We start from the raw sequence: 22192 nt of genomic DNA, 5'->3' as shown, positions 1-22192 counted from the left end.
TAACAAATATATTAAACGAATTGTGGAGATAGAGAGAAAGATACAACTAACTCCCGAGAATAAAAATGAAGATATAAGAGTTCCAGTTTTTGATACTGAACTAGTTTATAATAATACAATTACTGGTACAAAATTTATTGTCGATACAAAGGATAGGTCATTTTTAAAATTATAAAATTAAGATTAGAATTTAAAGATTATTTATTAAGAAAGAAAGTTTAAGTAATTAAGAAATTGAAAAATAAAGTAAATATCGAAGAATTATAAATGTATTTGTTATCTAATACTGGACACAGTTTTTATCCGTAATAAATGGAGACAAAGAATTGCAAAAATGTAGAATAGGAAAACCTATAAACAAATTTTTTCCAAATAGTGGATCTAAAAAACCAAGTTGTAAAAAATGCAGAAGTGCTAAGAAATATAATTTTAATTTCCTCGAATTTGAGACATATAGTTTAAAAGAAAAAGAATATAAATTACTGAGGGAATTCCCAAATATACTAGACGAGAAACTAGAAGATGTTTGTTACTTATGGTGGCGAATATTAGTTGATAATCAATGTAATTTTACTAAAATAGAATTTGAATCGCCATTGCTAGATCCCCTACTAAAGTTGTCTACAGAGAGATTTCCATTTGACAAATCGCTAATTAAGAATATTATTGATATTAATAGAGAATTAATACCTGGATAAAGAATAGAAACAAAAAGATTTGATCTGGAAACTTTGTTTGGAACAAGCATATCTGGTTTAAAATATATAGTTGAAGATAAAAGACCTTGTTTTGAAAACGACGAAGACTATTTAAAATCCTTAAAAGGTTATTAGGCAATAATACAAAGCAGCCAACGAAATATTTGGATTATGGTTACTAACAGCACATTTAAATAATAGCAATCTTACTACAAATATTGGAGTTATTAATTACGCAAATGGAGAAAAAATTCACAAGAATTTGAACCAATTACAGAACCCTTTTGCGATAATATTATGGTTGTAAAAATAACAGATTGTATAGCTTGCGAAGGAGAAATGAAAAATAGCAAATTTCCTGTATTCTAGTATTTTAAAATCTAGATTTTCTAAATTTAACTTAGCAGGGCATGGAGTTAAGGTAAAAATACCGTATATATTGGATTCTAATGTAAAAGCAATTAAAGGTGTTAAACAAAGTAGTAATAAAGATATAAACATTATTAAGGAAAATACTCGAATCCTGTGGCTATTCCATATAAAATAGAATTTGCCGATGTTAAACTCGATACACTATTAAAAGAATTACTAGATATTTTGAAAGAACTTTAAAAAAGAACATTATTTTCTCTTAGATTTAGATATAATACAAGATTCTGGAGGTATTTTTAACAAAGAACAAATGAGCAAAAATGTAATAAATAATTTTAATTTTCGAAAACAAGGAGAATATAAAGAAGATTGTAATGTAATAGTTAATAATAATTATGTTGGAAAACATAGTCTAACTTGGTTAAATTCTAATTGTACAGGACAAATATACAATAAGTTTATTTGCCAATTAACAAGCCCAGAAGTTGACAAACAGCTTGGAAACCATATTATAGATATTTTAAATTGTCCAGATAAAAGATTTTAAAACATTTTCTTCTAAATTAGCAAAAGAAAACGGATTTAAAAGATTGGAAGCAACAATTTATAAGTATATTAATCCAGATCTCCAAACAGAAAAGGAATTCGATCCATTAACAAATTGTTTAGAATTAATAAGGAATAATAGCAAATATTTCCAAAACGCACCATTTTATTCTGTTCCAATAACTACAATGTGACAAAAAATTAACAGATTCGTTACAAAATCGTTATTGTCTTGTTTTAGAGATCTATTACAATATGTCTATCGGGGTAACAAAAATACGAAAAATTAACGGGGACACAAGTTCGCTTACCACAGCACCAAGAAGAAGGAAACAAAATAATTTTTATGTATTATCTGCTCTTAGTTTTAATTATTTACCGGTTAACTATATAGAAACTCTAGAAGATGTAGATAACTCGAGTATTTTATCTATAGTCCAAAAATGTTATCTTAAAACCGAAGAAACATACTTCACTAAATCTAATACTCTATATTCTACTATATCAAAAGAAATAGATATAGAACAATTAGGATTAACTAATACTATATATGTTATACCGATTGTTTTAAGAAACAGAACGAATATTACAAATAAACACTATCCATATATCATTACAGAAATTAAACCAATTAATATAATATATTTCCAGTCTACTAAGAAAAGAGAACAAGAACTAGAAAATACAGGAATCCAAGAACGAAAACTCTCTTATTTGGAGCAAACAAGATCTATACAAGCGGATTATAAGAAAGAAAAAGAATAACAAATAGAAGAAACAGAAGAATTACAAGATTATTTTAGTAAAAGTTGGAAAGACTTGGATATAAACAATCGTAATTATAATACATTTGCTTTTGTAGTAAACAATAAAAGAAATTTCCATATGTTGGAGCATTGTGCGGAAATGAGGGAATTAAAATCTGTTAATTTTATTAAGGGTGTACTTAAAATAAAGTAATGAATATCAACAAAGACAGAAAAGATTTAAACAAATAAGGACTTGTTTTTATCTCTTATAACGGGTTAGAAATAGTTTATTTTCCAGCAGAAAAACCATTTATGGAAATAAGGGAAATGAAACTAAATATTATAATGGAAATTCTAATCCTAATATAGAAGATTATAAACTCTAAGATGCGTTAGAAAATAAAAGAAATTATTTATAATATAACGAAGAAATAAAAGAACAAATAGATAATATAAAATGGGGGAAATGGTAGGAGAAGTAAAAAATAACCGAGTGTAAAAGATTTTATAGTTAATTATGTCTAGTTTGTCTAAAATAGATTATAGAGGCAAAGAAAGATATATATTTAAATTCAAAAATATAGAAAGTTGCTATGTATCTAATTATTTGTTAGAGAAAGAAATACACGATAGAAAAATACATTTAAATTATAAGATTAAAGTTAAACTCGATAAAATAAAAGCAACTCCACATAAAAATAAAGAAATGTTAATATTTATTGTTTAGATTTTAACAACTTCGAATTCTGGAATAGTTATAATGTTTTCTTTAAAACGGTTTAAAAGCCCTTTTGGATAATCTATGCGAATTCCATTTAAAGATCTTACATAATTTTAATATAATATTTTCCACTCGTATACCAAGGAACTAAACCTCTCGCTTCTTGTTTATTATAAATTTGGTAAACGTCATAATCTAAATAATTAAATAACAATATCTTCTATCTTATCTTTAGTTATATATATTTCTACATCGGAACTTCTAGGAGCCATATCTTTAGGTAATATTAATTTATACATTTTAAGAAAATTATTTAATAACTATATATAAAAACGAATAATATTTTAATAAGAAACAACTCGATAAAGGTTATTTAAATACATGTATAAAGACACTTATTCTAGTAACATTGTAATAAAATATATAGAGAAGTAGACGTGGGTCAACGGCCCATGCCTTATGATATGCTTCCAAACACTATTTCATTGCTAATAGTTTAATTAAAAACAACTCGTTAAACTTATTTGAAAGAAATTGAAAGAAACTGCGCCAATGAACTAAATCACAATAATTTCACCAAAGCCAACTTCACAGACCGCACTGATACGCTGACACTCAGCTAAATGATAGTAAACAATGAACATAACATTTTCAGGGAATAGATATGTCTAGACTACTTTGTTAATTTGTTACATTATTGGCAGTTTAAGAACTGGTCAACAGTCAGGATTACATATTATTGGCCAACAATAAGTGAGTGATGTATTCCAAGTGTTAAATGACCATGAACTTGACAAGAAATATGGAAACTAAAAGCATACTGTATATTTTACATCTTTTCTTGGAGGTGGCCTAATAATCTGGCCAGGGACTGTATATATATATATATAAAGTCGGTTATTCAGTGTCCACGAAAGAATTCTACTATTTTAATATTTAAAAACCGAACAATATTTTAATAAGAAGCAGTTCGAAAAAATCATTTAATTATATATAGAAATGTGGTTAACTTAGTCAAATTATAATAAAAAGCTCCTTTAATAGAACAAGAATATAAAGAAATATTTATAAATATATGGAGTCTATTGGATAGACTACCTTCTAATAAACAACCAAATAGAGTACATTTATCTAAATCTAACTAAAACGAATAATAATTTAATAAAAACCCGCTTGTTAAAGATGTTTTGACTATAGATAGAAATACACACATTCTAGTAAAATTCTAACAAAAACAGACAATTCTAAGTGTTTAACTTTATAACTTTATTCGATGCCTGCGCAAAAAATCCATTTTAATTATTTTTATAAAAACGAATAGTATTTTAATAATAAACAGATCCTTAAGGATTTCTTAACTATATATAGGAAGATAGTTATATTAGTAAAATTCTAATTAAACGCTCCTTTAATTGAACAAGAAGATAAAGAAGTATATAGAGAATTGCCATATCTGAAATACTTATTTGATTACTGTTTGTATGAAGGAGCGATACCAAATGAATGGAGAGTTGAAATTATTGCCTCAGCGTACAAGGGAAAAGGTGACAAACATAAAGCGGACAATTACAAGACAGTCAGCTTGACCTGTGCTGTTTGTAAGGTCTGGGAAGCATTCTTTCTGATTATATTACACATTTGCGAAATTATTAACTCGTTTCACAGAAGGCAGTTCAAGTTTAGGAAAGGTTATTCTAGGGAATTCAGCTTGTAGGATTCCAGCAATATATAGTAGATATTTTAGATTCAGGTGGCTATTGACATATCCAAGGCATTTGATAGGGTAGGTCATGAGATCACTCACCAAATTAGGGCTATTGGACTAGAAAAAAGAGTGGCTGAATGGGTGGCTACATTTCTAGAAAATAGAACCCAGACAATTAGAGTAGATGAAGCATCTAATCCTGTAATGATTAAGAGGGGGGTCCCACAAGGCAGTGTTATTGCACCTTTATATTTTCTTATAAATGTAAATGATATGTGTAAAGATCTTTAATCACAAATAAGGCTATTTGTGGATGATATTATACTGTATGGAGTTACACGATTGCGAACAACTGCAAAAAGGACAATGTTGTGAGACGGAGAGCAGGCAATGGTATGATGATAGACGAGGTTAAAAGTCAGATTGTGCGTTTCACCAATAGGAGGAGTCCTATTTGTTTGTCATACGTCCTGTCGTTCACATTACCTTCCCAATTGACATTAGGTAAATTTAGATAACACACTACAATCACGTTCCTTTCCACATCGTTTCCCACATGGCTGATTATCTTACCAAAAAATGAGCTTCCACGCCACCCTTTCCAAGTCTGTACACTCCAAAAACATCAAGTTGCCTATTAACGTTAGAGATAAGCCTTACACATAGAATTTCATGTTTGTCATCTTTAACATTTTCGTAGCTTATAAATTCTTCTTTCACCAAAATGAATACTCCCCCTCCTACAATTCCTTTCTTTACGATATACACTTCAGTTCCATGAGAAAACATCTGCATCCACTATATCATTTCTCGGCTATGATTATAAAATCTATAAAATTACTTAATACTATTCTTTTCTTTGCATGTAAAGGCGAAAAAGTGAGCTCCCAACACTTCAAAATGGGGGCCCACCAGCTAAGGGAGACATCCCCGAAAGAAAACATGGGCCCTCCAAGAATGCTGGGGGTTGGCGTTGGGTTGACAACCCAATCTGTACAAAACTCTCGTTACGAAATCTGAAGAAATAGCCGGCCTGACCTTTTTACGATGACCTCGCAAACGTATAAAGAACTTGAGAATTGGTTCGTGGAACCTTTTAACTCTTTACCAAGCTGGAAACCTAAGAAAGTTGCTCGATCAGCTGGATGAGTATCGACTAGATATTACTACTATTCAAGAAGTGAGATGGATTGGTGAAGGGGTGATACAGAGGAGAAATCACATAGTATTCTATAGCTGCCACATGAAGGAACACATGTTTGGTACTGATTTTATTGTCAATACGCAGATAAAACATCTTATCATGGATTTTCGGGCAAAATCGCATAGATTGTGCAGACTTAGAATTAGAGGGAAGTTCTTCAATTACAGTCTTATCTGTGCCCATGCTCCAACTGAAGAGAATAGCGACGAAAATAAAGATTCATTTTATGATGAATTGGATGAAATTTATAATGAGTACCCAAGAACAGACTGTAAAATAATCTTCAGGGATTTGAATGCAAAGATAGGAACGGAAGACGAATACAGACCTTGCATGAGAAAATGCAGCCTGCATTAAATTTCTAATGATAATGGAATCAGGCTCATACATTTTGCATCCTCGAGAAATATGGTAGTGGAAAGTACAACTTTTAATTACAAGGACATACATAAAATGACATGGAAGTCTCCAGATGGAAGTACTTTTAACCAAGTTGACCACCTCCTAATAGATGCAAGACACTCAATGTAAATATGAGAATAAACAAGCATATGGCTACAATTAGAAAAACAATACAATCCTATGTCCATCAAAATACAGTTTTAACATTGGGAATCAACTTACAACATAATCACTCCAGGGTCATCCGTTTTTTTCCTTGCCAGAACTTTTAACCATAGCATCATTAACATGTTTTGTGTAGTTGTTGATTAAAGTATTGCATCATTAACATGTTTTGTGTAGTTGTTGATTAAAGTATTTGTAAAATAGGGCAATGATAGGCAGATAAGTTCATATAGAGGTTTTTCACAATATGAGCAGCACTCCCTTGTATCAATTACACTTTGCCTTTTAAGCTGAATCAATATTCACTTCTGATTCTTACTCTGAAAGGACGCTATCTCATATTACTCAGACATTAAAACCTGCATGATCTTATAAATACTTGTACACACATTTAAGAGCAATTCTGATGGGACCGATAACCCACCTCTGTTTAAGTTATTAAACACGTCATTTTCCACTGTTTCATTTGACATGTTTGAGATACAGTGTCGTCTGCAATTAAGTTTACTGGCTAGCTTAAAAGTTACATAACCTGAAATGTAAATGACAGGAAGCATGTTATCGAAGTCTACTTTTATTTCATTTACTTTAACTAGCATACAGGAACATTCACTACCTATGTCTGTCTCGTCAGTTATGTTCAATTAATCGGAATCTAATTTAAACATGTCCTCGCTTAAAGATATTTCTTGATATTTTGCAGACCTTAATCCTAGCAAACACTGCACTCTTATCTTCTTCTCAGCTTCAAAAGCTTGTAAAAGAGCAATGGCTTGGTTTTTGAAATTAAGTCTGGCTTTAGTTGTGGTTGTCATACTTGTGCAACCTAAAATAAAATAACACAATCATGCTGCACTTTGAACTAATGCAATTTGAAAAATACAAACACAGAATACATCCACAAATGTGGATTGTTACTATTATACATACTGCAACATGAGAAAGCTCACATTTGCCGTAAATAAATGTCGTTCCAGAATACCAAAAAGTGTGTAGGTTAATTTTTAAAACTATAACACGTAAAATATCTTCAGTATACTCTGAATTTAAAACAGTGCCATCAAGTTAATTGACGGACAATACAAAATATAATGAAGCGCCACGTTAGACTTGTCTACAAATTACGAACACAGAAGTCACAGGCTTAACTCCAAGCGACGTTGTCGGATCTCCCCTGTCACGCCTTATAGTGTAGTCCGGCCATGATCCAATGCAAGGAAGTTCAACAGTGCTCGGACGAAGGAGCCCGTAACTGCTTTCAGGTATGCTAGCTTGCTTAATGAAGCCCTGATCGATTTGCCTAATAGTGAGAGTATTGATGAAATCCGGAATAATCTTAAAGACGCACTATTACAAACTGCAAATGAAGTTTTAGGAAGGGGGAGAAAGATTGGCACAACAATTGGTTTGATGAAGAGTGTGCACGAGCAACAACATTTAAAATGAATCATACAAGAGACAACAGAGGAACCACACCCGAAAATCAGTGGAAGAGTATAGAACTTCCAGAAGAGAAGGGATTACACAAAAAGAAAAAGAGACAGTATGAGAGGAAAGAATTAGAAGAAATGGAACGGTTGAAAGGGATGAATGATGTGCGAGCTTTCTATCAGAAATTAAATAAAAGTCGTAAGAATTTCCAGCTTAGAACAAGTTTGTATAGAGATTAAAACTGCATAATAATGGGCAGTGAGGAAGCAATATTAGAAAGATAGGGTCAACATTTTGACGAACTGTTGAATGAAAGTCCAGGTGATATGGGCACCCATACCCGGGGGCAAGGTGGAGACGCAGCCCCCCGCCCTAGCTCTCAGGGAAAGGAAAAAATCTAATATAGTCGGCTGTTTTTCTTTCCAGTAAATGGTTTAAAAATCGGTATTACGTAGTGGTAGGGGATACCATGTGTGGTATTCTACTGTGGAACACAAGTCGACATTCATCTTCCAAAATGTTAAAAATACTACATACCCCCAGGTCTACCCTCCCCTATAAACTATCCTATGGGCGCCCATGCCAGGTGATGTCCTAGAAACCTTACATCCTGTAAATACAAGAAAATCAGACATAGAAGTACCAATACCTACTACTGAGGAAGTTGAGCTTGTCATTAAGAAGTTAAAGAATAACAAATCCCCGGGAATGGATTTAATATAATCAGAGCTTTTGGAAAATGCTGGAAAAGAATTTGTTAAACACTTTCACAAACTAGTGGCCAGATATGGGTAGCTGAAACAATCCCTGAAGAATGGAATGTAGGTATCATTTGTCCGATACATAAGAAAGGTGATATCGTGATGTGTTCTAACTATAGAGGTATCTGCTCATTATCCATTGCTTATAAAACAATTTCCAACATTCTCTTCAGCAGATTGGTGCCTTACGTGGAAAATGCTGCTGGTGACTGTCAGTGCGGATTTTGTCAAGGAAGATCTACTATTGATCACATCTTCACAATCCGCCAGATACTTGAAAAATATAAAGAATTTGGAATTGATACACACCATATCTTCATTGACTTCAGATCAGCCTATGACAACATTGATAGAAGTGATCTCTATGTAGAAATGGAAGAGTATGAGATCCCTAAGAAAATGATTGCCCTTGTGAAAGCTACTATGGAAAATACTCGGAATCAAATTGAGATCCAGAATATGTTATCACGTGCTGTAACGACCAAGAACGGAGTTAGGCAAGCGGATTCATTATCATGCCTTTTGGTCAATATAGCTTTGGATAAAGTTGTTAGAGTATCAACACAAGGGGAATCATCTTATATAAATCATATCAAATTTTGGCATATGCAGATGATATTGATTTAATCGCAAGAACACCAAGAGCATATAAGAAAGAAACTTTCACAATCCTCGAAAAAGCAGCAAGAAGGATGAATTTACAGATTAATGAAGAAATAACTAAGCACATACCCGTAACCAGAAAGACTACCCTAGAGAGTCTACATTCATCGAAATTGGCTCGTATAAATTTGATGTTGGGCGTAGCTTTACCTACCTTGGATCAGAAGTTAATTCTAAAAACAATGTCAGTTCTGAAAAACAAAAACGTATACTGTCTGCAAACAAGTGCTATCATGGCCTTAGAAAACATCTGAAGTCTAAGCTGCTGTTCAGGAAAACTAAAGTCCTCATGTATAAAATTTTAGTAAAGCCTGTATTAACATACGGTGCTGAGACTTGGACACTCAAAATCTGATGAAATACAACTCGGTATAATTGAAAGAAGGATTTTAAGACATTTTTTGGGACAGTGGAAGAAGGAGAAGAAAATATAATCATGAATTGTATAATTTGTGTAACGAACCAAACATTGTTAACTGCATAAAAATCAGAAGGTTGGAGTGGGCAGAGCATGTGCTGCGTGCTAATGACAGAATGATAAAGACGATATTTAATGGAGTGCCAGAAAGGTCCAGGAAAGTTGGCAGACCAAAGTTAAGTTGGGAAGAAGGGGTGAGAGAGGATGTAAAGATAATTGGAATCAAGAATTGGAGGAGCTCTGCACTTAACAGGAAAGAATGGGGAAAACTTCTTCACAAGGCCAAGGCCCACAAAGGGCTGTCGCGCCAATGATGATGATGATTCTTTTCTTTACAATACTTCTACAGTTCAACACTAACATTTTTAAGTCATCCCTACTTGATTTCCAGATCCCTGTATCGTTATCACCGCTCCCTAGTCCACCCCTGAATGTACCTTCCTATTACCCTTCTAAACAAAATTCCTAACTTATAAGTACCACTGCGGTTCAAATGAAGAACATCTAAGCGCAGATCCGCATCTTCTACCCACCCATTAGGTTCTAGAAATCTCACTCCCAGTCTCCCACATACCCACTCCATAGTCTCATTTAAATCTCCGATCAACTTCCAGTCAGTATCCCTCCTACAGAATATTCCACTGATAACAATCTCCGCTTCCTTAAACTTCACCCGTACTGCATTTACACACATCACCAACTATGTTAGTACTTATACATAATTGCCTTACGTTTTCATCCTTACTACAACCCCTAAATACCCCCATAGCCATGTGCAGAGACCTGTACCCTTTATTTACAATCCCATTTATGTGAATACCCCAATGAAGATCTTTCCTGACATTAACACCTAGATACATACAACGATCCCCAAAAGGAATTTTCACCCCATCAACACAGTAATTAAAGCTGGGATGACTTTTCCTATTTGTGAAACAACCTGACATTTAACTCCGTTTATCGACCTACCATTGCCTGCTGTCCATCTCACAACATTTTCGAGGTCATTTTAGAATTGCCCACAATCATGTAACTTATTTATTACTCTATACAGAATATAAACATCCGCAAAAAGCCTTACCTCTGATTCCACATTTTTACTCATATCATTTATATATAAGAAAATATAAAGGTCCTGCAATACTGCATTGAGGAACTCCCCTCTTCAATCAATCAATCAATCAATCAATCAATCAATCAATCAATCAATCAATCAATCAATCAATCAATCAATCAATCAATCAATCAATCAATCAACCAATCAATCAATCAATCACTACCGATCTGCGTTTAGGACAGTCGCCCAGGTGGCAAATTCCCTATCCGTTGTTTTCCTAGCCTACTTTTACATTCAACAACGGTATCCATCAAATCACCAATGTTTTTCGAAAACATAACGTAAAAATCTTCTTCAGAACTAATAATAGGACCTCAGAAATTATACATAATTCAACATCAGTCAACACCTCTAACAGATTTTCCAAATCTGGAATCTACAGATTCAAGTGTATCGACTGCAGCGCCTCCTACGTGGGACAAACAGGACGCAACTTCATAACCAGATATTCAGAGCACGTCAACGCGGTAAGATATAACAAGTTTTCTGCTATAGGCCAACACATTCACGACTCTAATCATAAGTTTACTGATATAGAACATGATTTTGAAATACTTCAAATAGCAAACAAAGGGCCAATTATGAACATCGTCGAAAATTGTTTCATTCATTGCGATCAATATTTCAACCCTAACTATAATTTAAATGAAATTTCCGAGAAAACTAATATTCTTTACGATCTCTTAATTAAATGGCTAAGAAATATTAGACCACCTAAAAACAATTCGATCTTTCAAACCATACGCAGTACATATCCACATCATTTACCCCCACTACCACATCCTTCCGCTCCACCTTAGCTCCGTGACAGTTGCTCCGCCTCTACCCCTCCCCTCTCCTCCCTTACGCCTCGCCCCTTAACCTTATAATTGCATCCATCAGTCCAGCTCTGTCCGCCGATCACTCAGGCTGCTCAAGGTGAGTTCGTTTCTAGTATTCTCTGGGTTTTTCTAGACTTTTCTTTTTGATCTTTCCTTCCGATCTTTTGCCTAATTCGACTTCTAATTTCTTCCCCAGGTTCCTCAACCCATATTGAAGTGGGAATTAATTCTTTGGATCTTACCAAGTTCATGTTTACGTTTATTTTCCGGAACCAAACTACAGAACACACATAGTGTCAACTTCATATGACAACAAACCTTACAGCATAATTTATCAGTTTCAGAAAACTAAAGTTATATACACTGACTGACAGAGCAAATGCAACACCAAGGAGGAGTGGTTCGAAAGGGATGAAAGTTGGAGAAAAAACAGAGACGGCACGGACGAATAATTGATGTTTATTTCAAACCGACATGCAGGTTACACAATGCGCACGGCATCGACTCAGTAGGATGTAGGACTACCGCGAGCGGCGATGCACGCAGAAACACGTCGAGGTACAGAGTCAATAAGAGTGCGGATGGTGTCCTGAGGGATGGTTCTCCATTCTCTGTCAACCATTTGCCACAGTTGGTCGTCCGTACGAGGCTGGGGCAGAGTTTGCAAACGGCGTCCAATGAGATCCCACACGTGTTCGATTGGTGAGAGATCCAGAGAGTACGCTGGCCACGGAAGCATCTGTACACCTCGTAGAGCCTGTTGGGAGATGCGAGCAGTGTGTGGGCGGGCATTATCCTGCTGAAACAGAGCATTGGGCAGCCCCTGAAGGTACGGGAGTGCCACCGGCCGCAGCACATGCTGCACGTAGCGGTGGGCATTTAACGTGCCTTGAATACGCACTAGAGGTGACGTGGAATCATACGCAATAGCGCCCCAAACCATTATGCCGCGTTGTCTAGCGGTAGGGCGCTCCACAGTTACTGCCGGATTTGACCTTTCTCCACGCCAACGCCACACTCGTCTGCGGTGACTATCACTGACAGAACAGAAGCGTGACTCATCGGAGAACACGACGTTCCGCCATTCCCTCATCCAAGTCGCTCTAGCCCGGCACCATGTCAGGCGTGCACGTCTATGCTGTGGGGTCAATGGTAGTCTTCTGAGCGGACGCCGGGAGTGCAGGCCTCCTTCAACCAATCGACGGGAAATTGTTCTGGTCGATATTGGAACAGCCAGGGTGTCTTGCACATGCTGAAGAATGGCGGTTGACGTGGCGTGCGGGGCTGCCACCGCTTGGCGGCGGATGCGCCGATCCTCGCGTGCTGACGTCACTCGGGCTGCGCCTGGACCCCTCGCACGTGCCACATGTCCCTGCGCCAACCATCTTCGCCACAGGCGCTGCACCGTGGACACATCCCTATGGGTATTGGCTGCGATTTGACGAAGCGACCAACCTGCCCTTCTCAGCCCGATCACCATACCCCTCGTAAAGTCGTCTGTCTGCTGGAAATGCCTCCGTTGACAGCGGCCTGGCATTCTTAGCTATACACGTGTCCTGTGGCACACGACAACACGTTCTACAATGACTGTCGGCTGAGAAATCACGGTACGAAGTGGACCATTCGCCAACGCCGTGTCCCATTTATCGTTCGCTACGTGCGCAGCACAGCGGCGCATTTCACATCATGAGCATACCTCAGTGACGTCAGTCTACCCTGCAATTGGCATAAAGTTCTGACCACTCCTTCTTGGTGTTGCATTTGCTCTGTCAGTCAGTGTATAAGCTGGACAAACCGCCATGGGTATACAACAACGGAGTCATCATTTTAACGGATTTTAAAATGGAATGCAACTTCATCTACCATATTTTATTTTATATTCATCTGTGCAAATGTTATAGTGTGTTTTTAAAGTTGTTTTAAAGTCATATTTCATATTCATCCATGCAGATGTTATAGTGTGTGTAAAGTAGTTTTAGGGTTTTACTGTGTTTGCCCGATTTGACTTTGTGGCTGATGATCGCACATATCTGGTGCCGAAACTAGTACCTCATTTGAACGATATGTGATTCTTTCACATTAATAAATATCTTTGTATTGAATAGGAGGAACCTTCTTAATTTTTAAATATTGGCTGCCCCTTATCAACTTGCTTCAAGCAGGTAGCGCTGATGACAGGCATACAGCCCCTCTATGTTATTCTAGCTCGTTGGTTCTCCGTGGAGACAACAGTTGGCAGTTCTGCATAGCTTCATAGCAGCAAATAGCTCGCTTTTGAGAGTGTTCTCTTATTCCCTCTTTTACACTCTTTGCATTTTCCGATGATCGATATTCGATTTCGATATTAAATTGAATTATGGCGGATGTCGTGATATGACAGTCGTTTGCATTGTGTCAGCCCTTGAGTTGTTTGTTTATGTTTGCAGCCTGAAGAGTTTCCAGTGTTAATTAACATTCCTAAGAGCAGTTTTCGTGTTATGAAACAATATCACTGCAATGTTGATGCTGTTTTTAAATTTATACCTTCACAGGGAAATAGTTTACTGTCGTTCCGTAGTGATTTTGCTAAAAAGTTGATATGAATTCCAGTTTCAGTAAAAAGTCATTATTTAATTTCAAGAAGTCTTCTCAAAAAACACTTACAACATTTTTCAACAAGAAAACCATAGATAACTCTCCCACCGCTGTGTGAGTGTTGAGTTCGAATTGGTTTTTCTAATGTGCCCTTTCTCTCCCTGATGTCTGTAATGTTATTTGTGAATTATTTGCTCTTATCGAACGAAGTCATACTAGTGTTCCAAAAGATGATAAAAAAGCATGATTTGTTTCAATTGAATGCACTGTCGATGACTAAATTTTGTATTTGCATGTCTCAGGCCTATCTTAATATTAATCTTTTTGCTAGGTTAACCTGTACTTGCCATTGTGAATGAAGTGAAATGTGGAGCAGATAATCAAACTGATTTTTTTGGCTTCCTAAAACAGGATGGTGTATGATATATATTTCAACATTTCTTGCTTGTCATCTGGTGCTTATATTGGATAGGCCTATTCATATTTTTGGAGGTTAAATTGCACTGCATAGCTTTTCCTTTCAATATGTTTTTCACTGTATCTCTGCATTCCTTTTCCTTTCAACGCTATTGCTTGTAGGTACTTCAGTGTTTTGTTAACTTTTGAGACCAATTAAGCCTACTATTATTGCCCATAGGATTTTGACCGATGCTTAATTTGACGAGTTGCTAATTCTATATCCTTACATCCGTACTTTCAGGATAAAAAGTTGCAGTAGTTCAGTCAGAATTTTCTCATTCTGATGGTAAAAAGTACTAATTCCCATTTCAGTATCCCTCTTGTCATTCCATCAGTTTATATGTTATATATTATGACCATTGTATCATCCATATCTCAGTTTGTTTTTAACAAAAATTAACACCATCAATGACAAATGTTATCCTTTCTCGTATAGTCTGGCCCGTCACACTTTACTGGCAGGATTGCATTGTTTAGGTGGGAGAAAATCAAGCAAAAATGATGTTAAATGATACCTTAAGTAGCAGATATGAAAGATCCTTCCTTTATGCTTGCCAGAGGCCCACTGTCAACCCACCTCTGGAAGTATTTTTTACTTGTTGTTGTTTGGGTTATCAGTCCATACACGGGTTTGATACAGGCCTCCATGCCACGCTATACTGTGCTAAACTTTTCATTTCTACATAACTGCTATCCTATATCTACTCTAATCTGTTTGTCATATTCGTACCTTGGTCTGCCCCTGCCGTTCTTACCATGTACAGTTCCCTCAAATACCAACCAAACAGGTCCTGGGTGGCTTTAAGATGTGTCCATCCTTCTATCTTTTCTTCTGGGTAAAATTTTGCCAAATCGTTCTCTCACCAATTCCATTTAGTATCTGTTCAGTTGTGATTCAAAAAACCCATCTCACATACAGCATTCTAATGAACACCAAATTTCAAAGGCTTTTATTCTCTCTCTCTCTCTTGTAAGCTACGAAAAAGTTAAGGTGACAAATGAAATTCTGGGTGTAAGGCTCATTTCTAAAGATATTAGGCAACTTGATGTCTTTAGAGTGTACAGACCAGGAAAGGGTAGCGCTGATGCTGATTCAGAGTTATTTTATAAGATAATAAGCTATGTGGGAAACGACAAGTAAAAGGAATGTGATTGTAGCGGGAGATACGTACGGACAACTCGCCCGGTCTGTCACGCTTTTGTCTAGTCAAATTGCACTTATTTTTACCAGTAGTCTCCCATGATCCACCCTATCGAATGCTTTAGATAGGTCAATCGCAATACAGTCCATTTGACCTCCTGAATCCAAAATATCTCTTATATCTTGCTGGAATCCTACAAGTTGAGCTTCAGTGGAATAACCTTTCCTAAAACCGAACTGTCTTCTATGGAACCAGTTATTAATTTCGCAAACATGTCTAACATAATTGGAAAGAATGCCTTCCCGAAGCTTACATGCAACACATGTCAAACTTACTGGCCTGTAATTTTCAGTTTTATGTCTATCACCCTTTCTTTATACACGGGGCTACTATAGCAACTACCGAGCTCGATAGCTGCAGTCGCTTAAGTGCGGCTAGTATCCAGGATTCGGGAGATAGTAGGTTCGAACCCCACTGTCGGCAGCCCTGAAAATGGTTTTCACACCAGGCAAATGCTGGGGCTGTACCTTAATTAAGGCCACGGCCGCTTTTTTCCCACTCCTAGCCCTTCCCTGTCCCATTGTCGCCATAAGACCTATCTGTGTCGGTGCGGCGTAAAGCAACTAGCAAAAAAAAACTATAGCAACTCTCCATTCATTTTTTATAGCTCCTTCAACCAAGCAATAATCAAATAAGTACTTCAAGTACGGTACTATATCGCAACCTATTGTCTGTAGTATATCCATTGAAATCTTATCCATTCCAGCCGGTGTTGCCAACTTATATTTTTTCAAGATCCGCTAAATAGTACTAAAAATCTGCTAAAATTCCGCCAAGAAATCCAATCTCCAATAATGAGCAATAATAATAATAATAATAATGACAATAATAATAAAAAAAAGTAAATGTTTGCACTCACCTGATCTGGGAGTTTCACTGGGATTAACCCCATGCCTCGAAGCCAGCGAGCTAAAACTTGTAGGCGTTTTACTGCCGGGTGCAAACTAGGTGAATCCCGTAACCTAAAGAGCCACACACAGAACAGGCCAGTTCATTAAACAGTCTTCCTTCATAGCATAAAATAAATGCTACTCTCTCACAGTTTCATTATCTGTCGTCATTCGTCCCCACGCATTACAAATTTATGATGCCATGATCTCATAACATCAGATCCAAATAACATGTTTTCCTCATGTGACTGTTAGCTCCTGACAAGAAATACAGAATAGCTCGGAGACAGACTGGAGTACAAATTAAAAAGAACGTAAAATGTATAAAACACTAAATTCCGCTATAGGCCTAATAAATCTAGAATTCTGCTGTCCGCTAAATGATATATTTCTCCGCCGACAGTCTTCTAATTCCGCCAAATTTAGCGGAAAATCCACTAAGTTGGCAACGCTGATTCCAGCTGCTTTTCTAGTTTTCAACTTTTTGTATCTTATTGTAAATGTCATTGTTATCATATGTAAATTTCAATACTTCTTTAGCATTAGTCACCTCTGTCTGGACATTATCCTTGTAACAAACAATCTTTACATACTGCTGACTGAATACTTCTGCCTTTTGAAGATCCTCAAATACACACTCCCCTTGTTTATTAATTATTCCTGGAATGTCCTTGGAACCTGTTTCTGCCTTAAAGTACTTATACATACCCTTCCATTTTTCACTAAAATTTGTATGACTGCCAATTATGCTTGCCATCATGCTATCCTTAGGTGACTTCTCTCCTAAATTCAATTTCCTAGTAAGTTCCTTCAATTTCTCCTTACCTTCATGGCCATTTCTACATTACTTTCCAATCTGCATCTCTTTCTTAGGCTCTTTATTCCTCTATTATAATAAGGTGGGTTTTTACCATTCCTTACCACCTCTAAAGGTACAAACCTGTTTTCACATTCCTCAACAATTGCTTTAAACCAATCCCAGAGTCTGTTTACATTTTTATTTACCTTTTTCCACTGATCATAGTTACTTTTTAAAAACTCCCTCATGCCTGCTTTGTCAGCCATATGGTACTGCCTAATAGTCCTACTTTTAATACCTTCCTTTCTATCACATGTATTTTATCTACGACAAAAACAGCTTCATGATCACTAATACCATCTATTACTTCGGATTCTCTATAGAGTTCATCTGGTTTTACCACCACCACGTCCAGGCTATTTTCCCTCTAGTTGGTTCCATCACTTTCTGAATCACCTGTCCTTCCCTTATTAACTTATTTGCCATTTGTTGGTCATGCTTCCTGTCATTGACATTTGGTAAATTCAGATCTCTCACTACAATCTCATTCCTTTCCATGTTGTTTTCCACATAGTTGATTATCTTGTCAAATAATTCTGAATCCGTGTCAGCGCTAGCCTTTCCCGGTCTGTACACTCTAAAGATATCAAGTTGCCTGTTATCTTTAGCAATGAGCCTTACACCTAGAATTTCATGTTTGTGATTTTTAACTTTTTCGTACCTTACAAATTCTTCTTTCATCAGAATGAATACTCCCCCTCTCACCATTCCTATCGTATCTCTACGATACACACTCCAGTTCTGTGAGAAAATTTCTGCATCCATTTTATCATTTCTCAGCCACGATTCAACTCCTATTACAATATCTGGTAAGTATATATCTATTAAATTACTTAATTCTGTCCCTTTCTTTACAATACTTCTACAGTTGAGGACTAACATTTTCATGTCATCCCTACTTGACTTCCAGATCTCTGTACCCTTATCACCGCTCCCTAGACCACCCTGTTTCCCTGAATGTACCTCTCTATTACCCTTCCAAACATATTTCCTTACTTATACATACCACTGCGGTTTAAGTGAAGGCCATCTGAGCGCAGATCCCTACCTCCTACCCACCCATTAGGATCTAGAAATTTCACTCCCAGTTTCCCACATACCCACTCCATAGTCTCATTTAAATCCTGAATCACCCTCCAGTCAGTATCCCTCCTACACAGTATTCCACTGATAACAATCTCCGCTTCCTTAAACGTCACCTATGCTGCATTTACCAGATCCCACACATCCCCAACTATGTTGGTACTTATACCTGCTTGCCTTGCATTGTTGGTACCAACGTGAAACACTACCACTTTCTCCTTCCCTTCTACTTTCCTCAACATCGGCCTCAACCTAATTCCTGGATAACACTCTACCCTGGTTCCTTTTCCTCCACACACTTTCCCGACATGTCTAACGATGGAATCCCCCATGACCAGAGCCTCAACCCTACCCACCTCATTTGATCCCCTCCCCTCCTGGGCAGCCGTATCTTTCCTGATAGCTGCAGAAGCTACTTCCTCCTAACTTTTCTCCCTCCCATGACCTTGTTCCATCCGTCTTTCTGTATCCTCTACTCTACATTTCCCTTTCCTACCTTTTCTCTTCCTCTTTCTTCCACACATCCTAGCAACGGTTCCTTGTTCCTCATTTTCCCTCTGTTGTTCTACCTGGAGTGACTTGTACCGATTTCTCACAGACACCTGTCCTGAATTCTGATCCTGAATAGAGCCCTTAGCCTGCAATCTCCTTCCCCTTAGAACATTAGACCACCTGTCTTCTACAGCCCCCCCCCCCCCTGCTTCCTTCGCATCCCTCTTTTACCCCTACTGTAAACTGTACGTTGTTTGAGGGAGGCCTACCTTCCTTCCTGTCTTTTGTGAGAATCCTAATTATCTCCCTCAAACTCTCCAACTCCTCCGTCGTACCCCTCAGTGCTTCAATGTTATTCTGTATAGAGTAATAAATAAGTTACATGATTGTGAGCAACTGAAAAATGACCTCGATAATGTTGTGAGATGGACATCAGGCAATGGTATGATGATAAATGAGGTTAAATGTCAGGTTGCGAGTTTCACAAATAAGAAAAGTCCTCTCAGTTTTAATTACTGTGTTGATGGGGTGAAAGTTCTGTATGGGGATCACTGCAAGTATCTAGGTGTTACTACGAAGGTAATCCCAAAAATAAGGTCTCCTATTTTTTTAAAAATATAGACCGGTTTATTTCTACAATGGTTTATATCATTTTTCAGCTTGAACATTTAGCTATTTTTCTACATATTCACCATTTCGGTCGATGCATTTTTGTAGACGCTGTGACAGTTTATTTTTACGCCCATGTCATCCTAGTTTGCCGCCATGCTGTTCAGGAAGTTATGAGCGGCGCTTCGGGAAACCTCGGGAACCAAAGTGCAGAGATCATCCAGGGTGATCCGCTGATCTTCACGCATGACTTGCTCAACCTTCATGACTGTCTCTATAGAAATTGACGGTCTCCCGCTCCTTTGTTCGTTCGTCTTGAATTTCAGTCCGACCAGCTGCAAACTCTCTACACTACTTACGAACATTTTTGACATCCATGCACGACTCACCATACACTTCCGTCAATTGGCGATGGATTTCAATCGGTTCAGTACCTTTTGCTTTCAAAATCCGAATAACTGCGTGCACTTTGCATTTGGCGGTAACATCCAACGGGAACTCCATTCTCAATGGCTGCCAAGACTTGAGTGACTCAGCGCGGCGTGTGCATGTTTATATGCGAGCACGGGAAACACTCTTCACAGTATTGTGACCAACAATAGTTCTGTATTTATAAAAAAGTATGGGACCTTACTTTTGGGATTACCATTGTATAAGGAAAGATCTTCATTGGGGTAATCACATAAATATGATTGCAAATAAAGGGTACAGATCTCTGCACATGGTCATGAGGGTGTTTAGGGGTTGTCATAGAGATGTAAAGCAGAGGGCATATAAGTTCCCAACTAGAGTATGGTTCCAGTGTATGGGACCCTCACCAGGATTGCTTGATTCAAGAACTGGAAAATAGCCAAAGAAAAGCAACTCGATTTGTTTTGGGTGATTTCCGACAAAAGAGTAGGGTTACAAAAATGTTGCAAAGTTTGGGCTGGGAAGACTAGGGAGAAAGAAGACGAGCTGCTCGTCTAAGTGGTATGTAATACCAATGTAAGGGGTCCGTTATTGGACATTGATTTTCCTGTATGCAACACCTGCTTTTCCTACGACCACACAACCTTCAACAGCCTTGCACTTCTTCTTCAGCCATTCTTCCTTAGCTGCCCCGCACTTTCTATCTACTTCATTCTTTAATCGCCTGTATTCATTTCTGCCCTCCTCATTTTCTGTGTTGTTGTATTTTCGTCATTCATCAATCAGATCTAGTGTATCCTCAGTTACCCATTGATTCTTAGTTGTTCTTTCCTTTCTTCCTAACATTTTTTCAACAGCCCTACTGACCTCATTCTTCACGACTGTCCATAACTGTTGTTTCCTTCAGCCTCTTCATTTAGTCCTTGAGCAACATATTCCTTGAAAAAATCCCTCATACTCTTTTCTTTCAACTTATCGGGATCCCATCTTGTTATATTCTGTTATATTCTTTCCTTTCTTCAATTTTTCGACTTCAGGTTATATTTCATGACCACCACCAAGTTGTGGTCAGAGTCCATGTCAGCTCAGGAGGATCATCAATACATCTTTTATTCATACTGAGAGAGCTGCATGTCCTCGGGAGTTAGTTACTGCTATAGTTTCCCCGTTGTTTTCAGTCAGTCAACTTGCAACTTCCTAACGGCTGCTACTCCCTCCTCCTCCTCCCCCCGCCCCCTCTCAATGATCCGTTCATTAGTCCAGTTTTGACAGATACCTGTCCAATATAGTTGCTCTTACAGCTCGGCTATCTGCATCATTGGGATGCGTAAGCCTTTCCACTGTGGCAAGGTCACATGGTTCACAGGGGAGGTTTTTTTACTTGTATAAAAAATGTAAACAGAATTTATGTCAGTCTGGGAAATGTGACCATTTTCTGTGTTCTTATTGGCCAGACCGGGTGGATTGGTTACGGGCGCTCAGCTGTGAGCTTGTATCTGGGAGATAGTGGGTTTGAACCTCAGTGTTGGCAGCCCTGAAGATGGTTTTCCGTGGTTTCCCATTTTCATACCAGGCAAAATGCTGGGGCTGTACGTTAATTAAGGCTACGGCCGCTTCCTTTCCACTCCTAGACCATTCCTATCCCATCGTTGCCATAAGACCTATCTGTGTTGATGCAACTTAAAAGCAAATTCCTATTGGCCAGCGCAATTTGTTGTTGTCTCCGATGGAACTCTCAATATGTGTGACCACAGGACTGCTCATTCGGTAAAAATAACAAAACCACGAAGTTTGAAAGTGCCTTGGTATATGCCGATTGTATATGCGACCTTAATACATT

The 22192-nt window shown here is 37.3% G+C and overlaps 1 protein-coding gene across 2 annotated transcripts in view; it reads left to right on the top strand.

Annotated features, from left to right (window-relative positions):
• The first annotated feature begins 14151 nt into the window (after nt 1–14151).
• The window catches only part of Blm (Bloom syndrome helicase), a 194110-nt gene continuing 186069 nt past the window's right edge, over nt 14152–22192 (top strand). For both annotated transcript variants that reach the window (XM_067137120.2, XM_067137119.2), the window contains exon 1: nt 14152–14461. In XM_067137120.2, coding sequence (XP_066993221.2) covers nt 14352–14461 — 110 coding nt within the window. In that variant the 5' untranslated portion in view covers nt 14152–14351. The remainder of the gene's footprint in view (nt 14462–22192) is intronic.

Source organism: Anabrus simplex, chromosome 1, assembly GCF_040414725.1.
Source record: "Anabrus simplex isolate iqAnaSimp1 chromosome 1, ASM4041472v1, whole genome shotgun sequence".
NCBI classification, from domain to species: Eukaryota; Metazoa; Arthropoda; class Insecta; order Orthoptera; family Tettigoniidae; genus Anabrus; species Anabrus simplex.
This window is presented reverse-complemented; position numbering and strand designations above follow the sequence as displayed.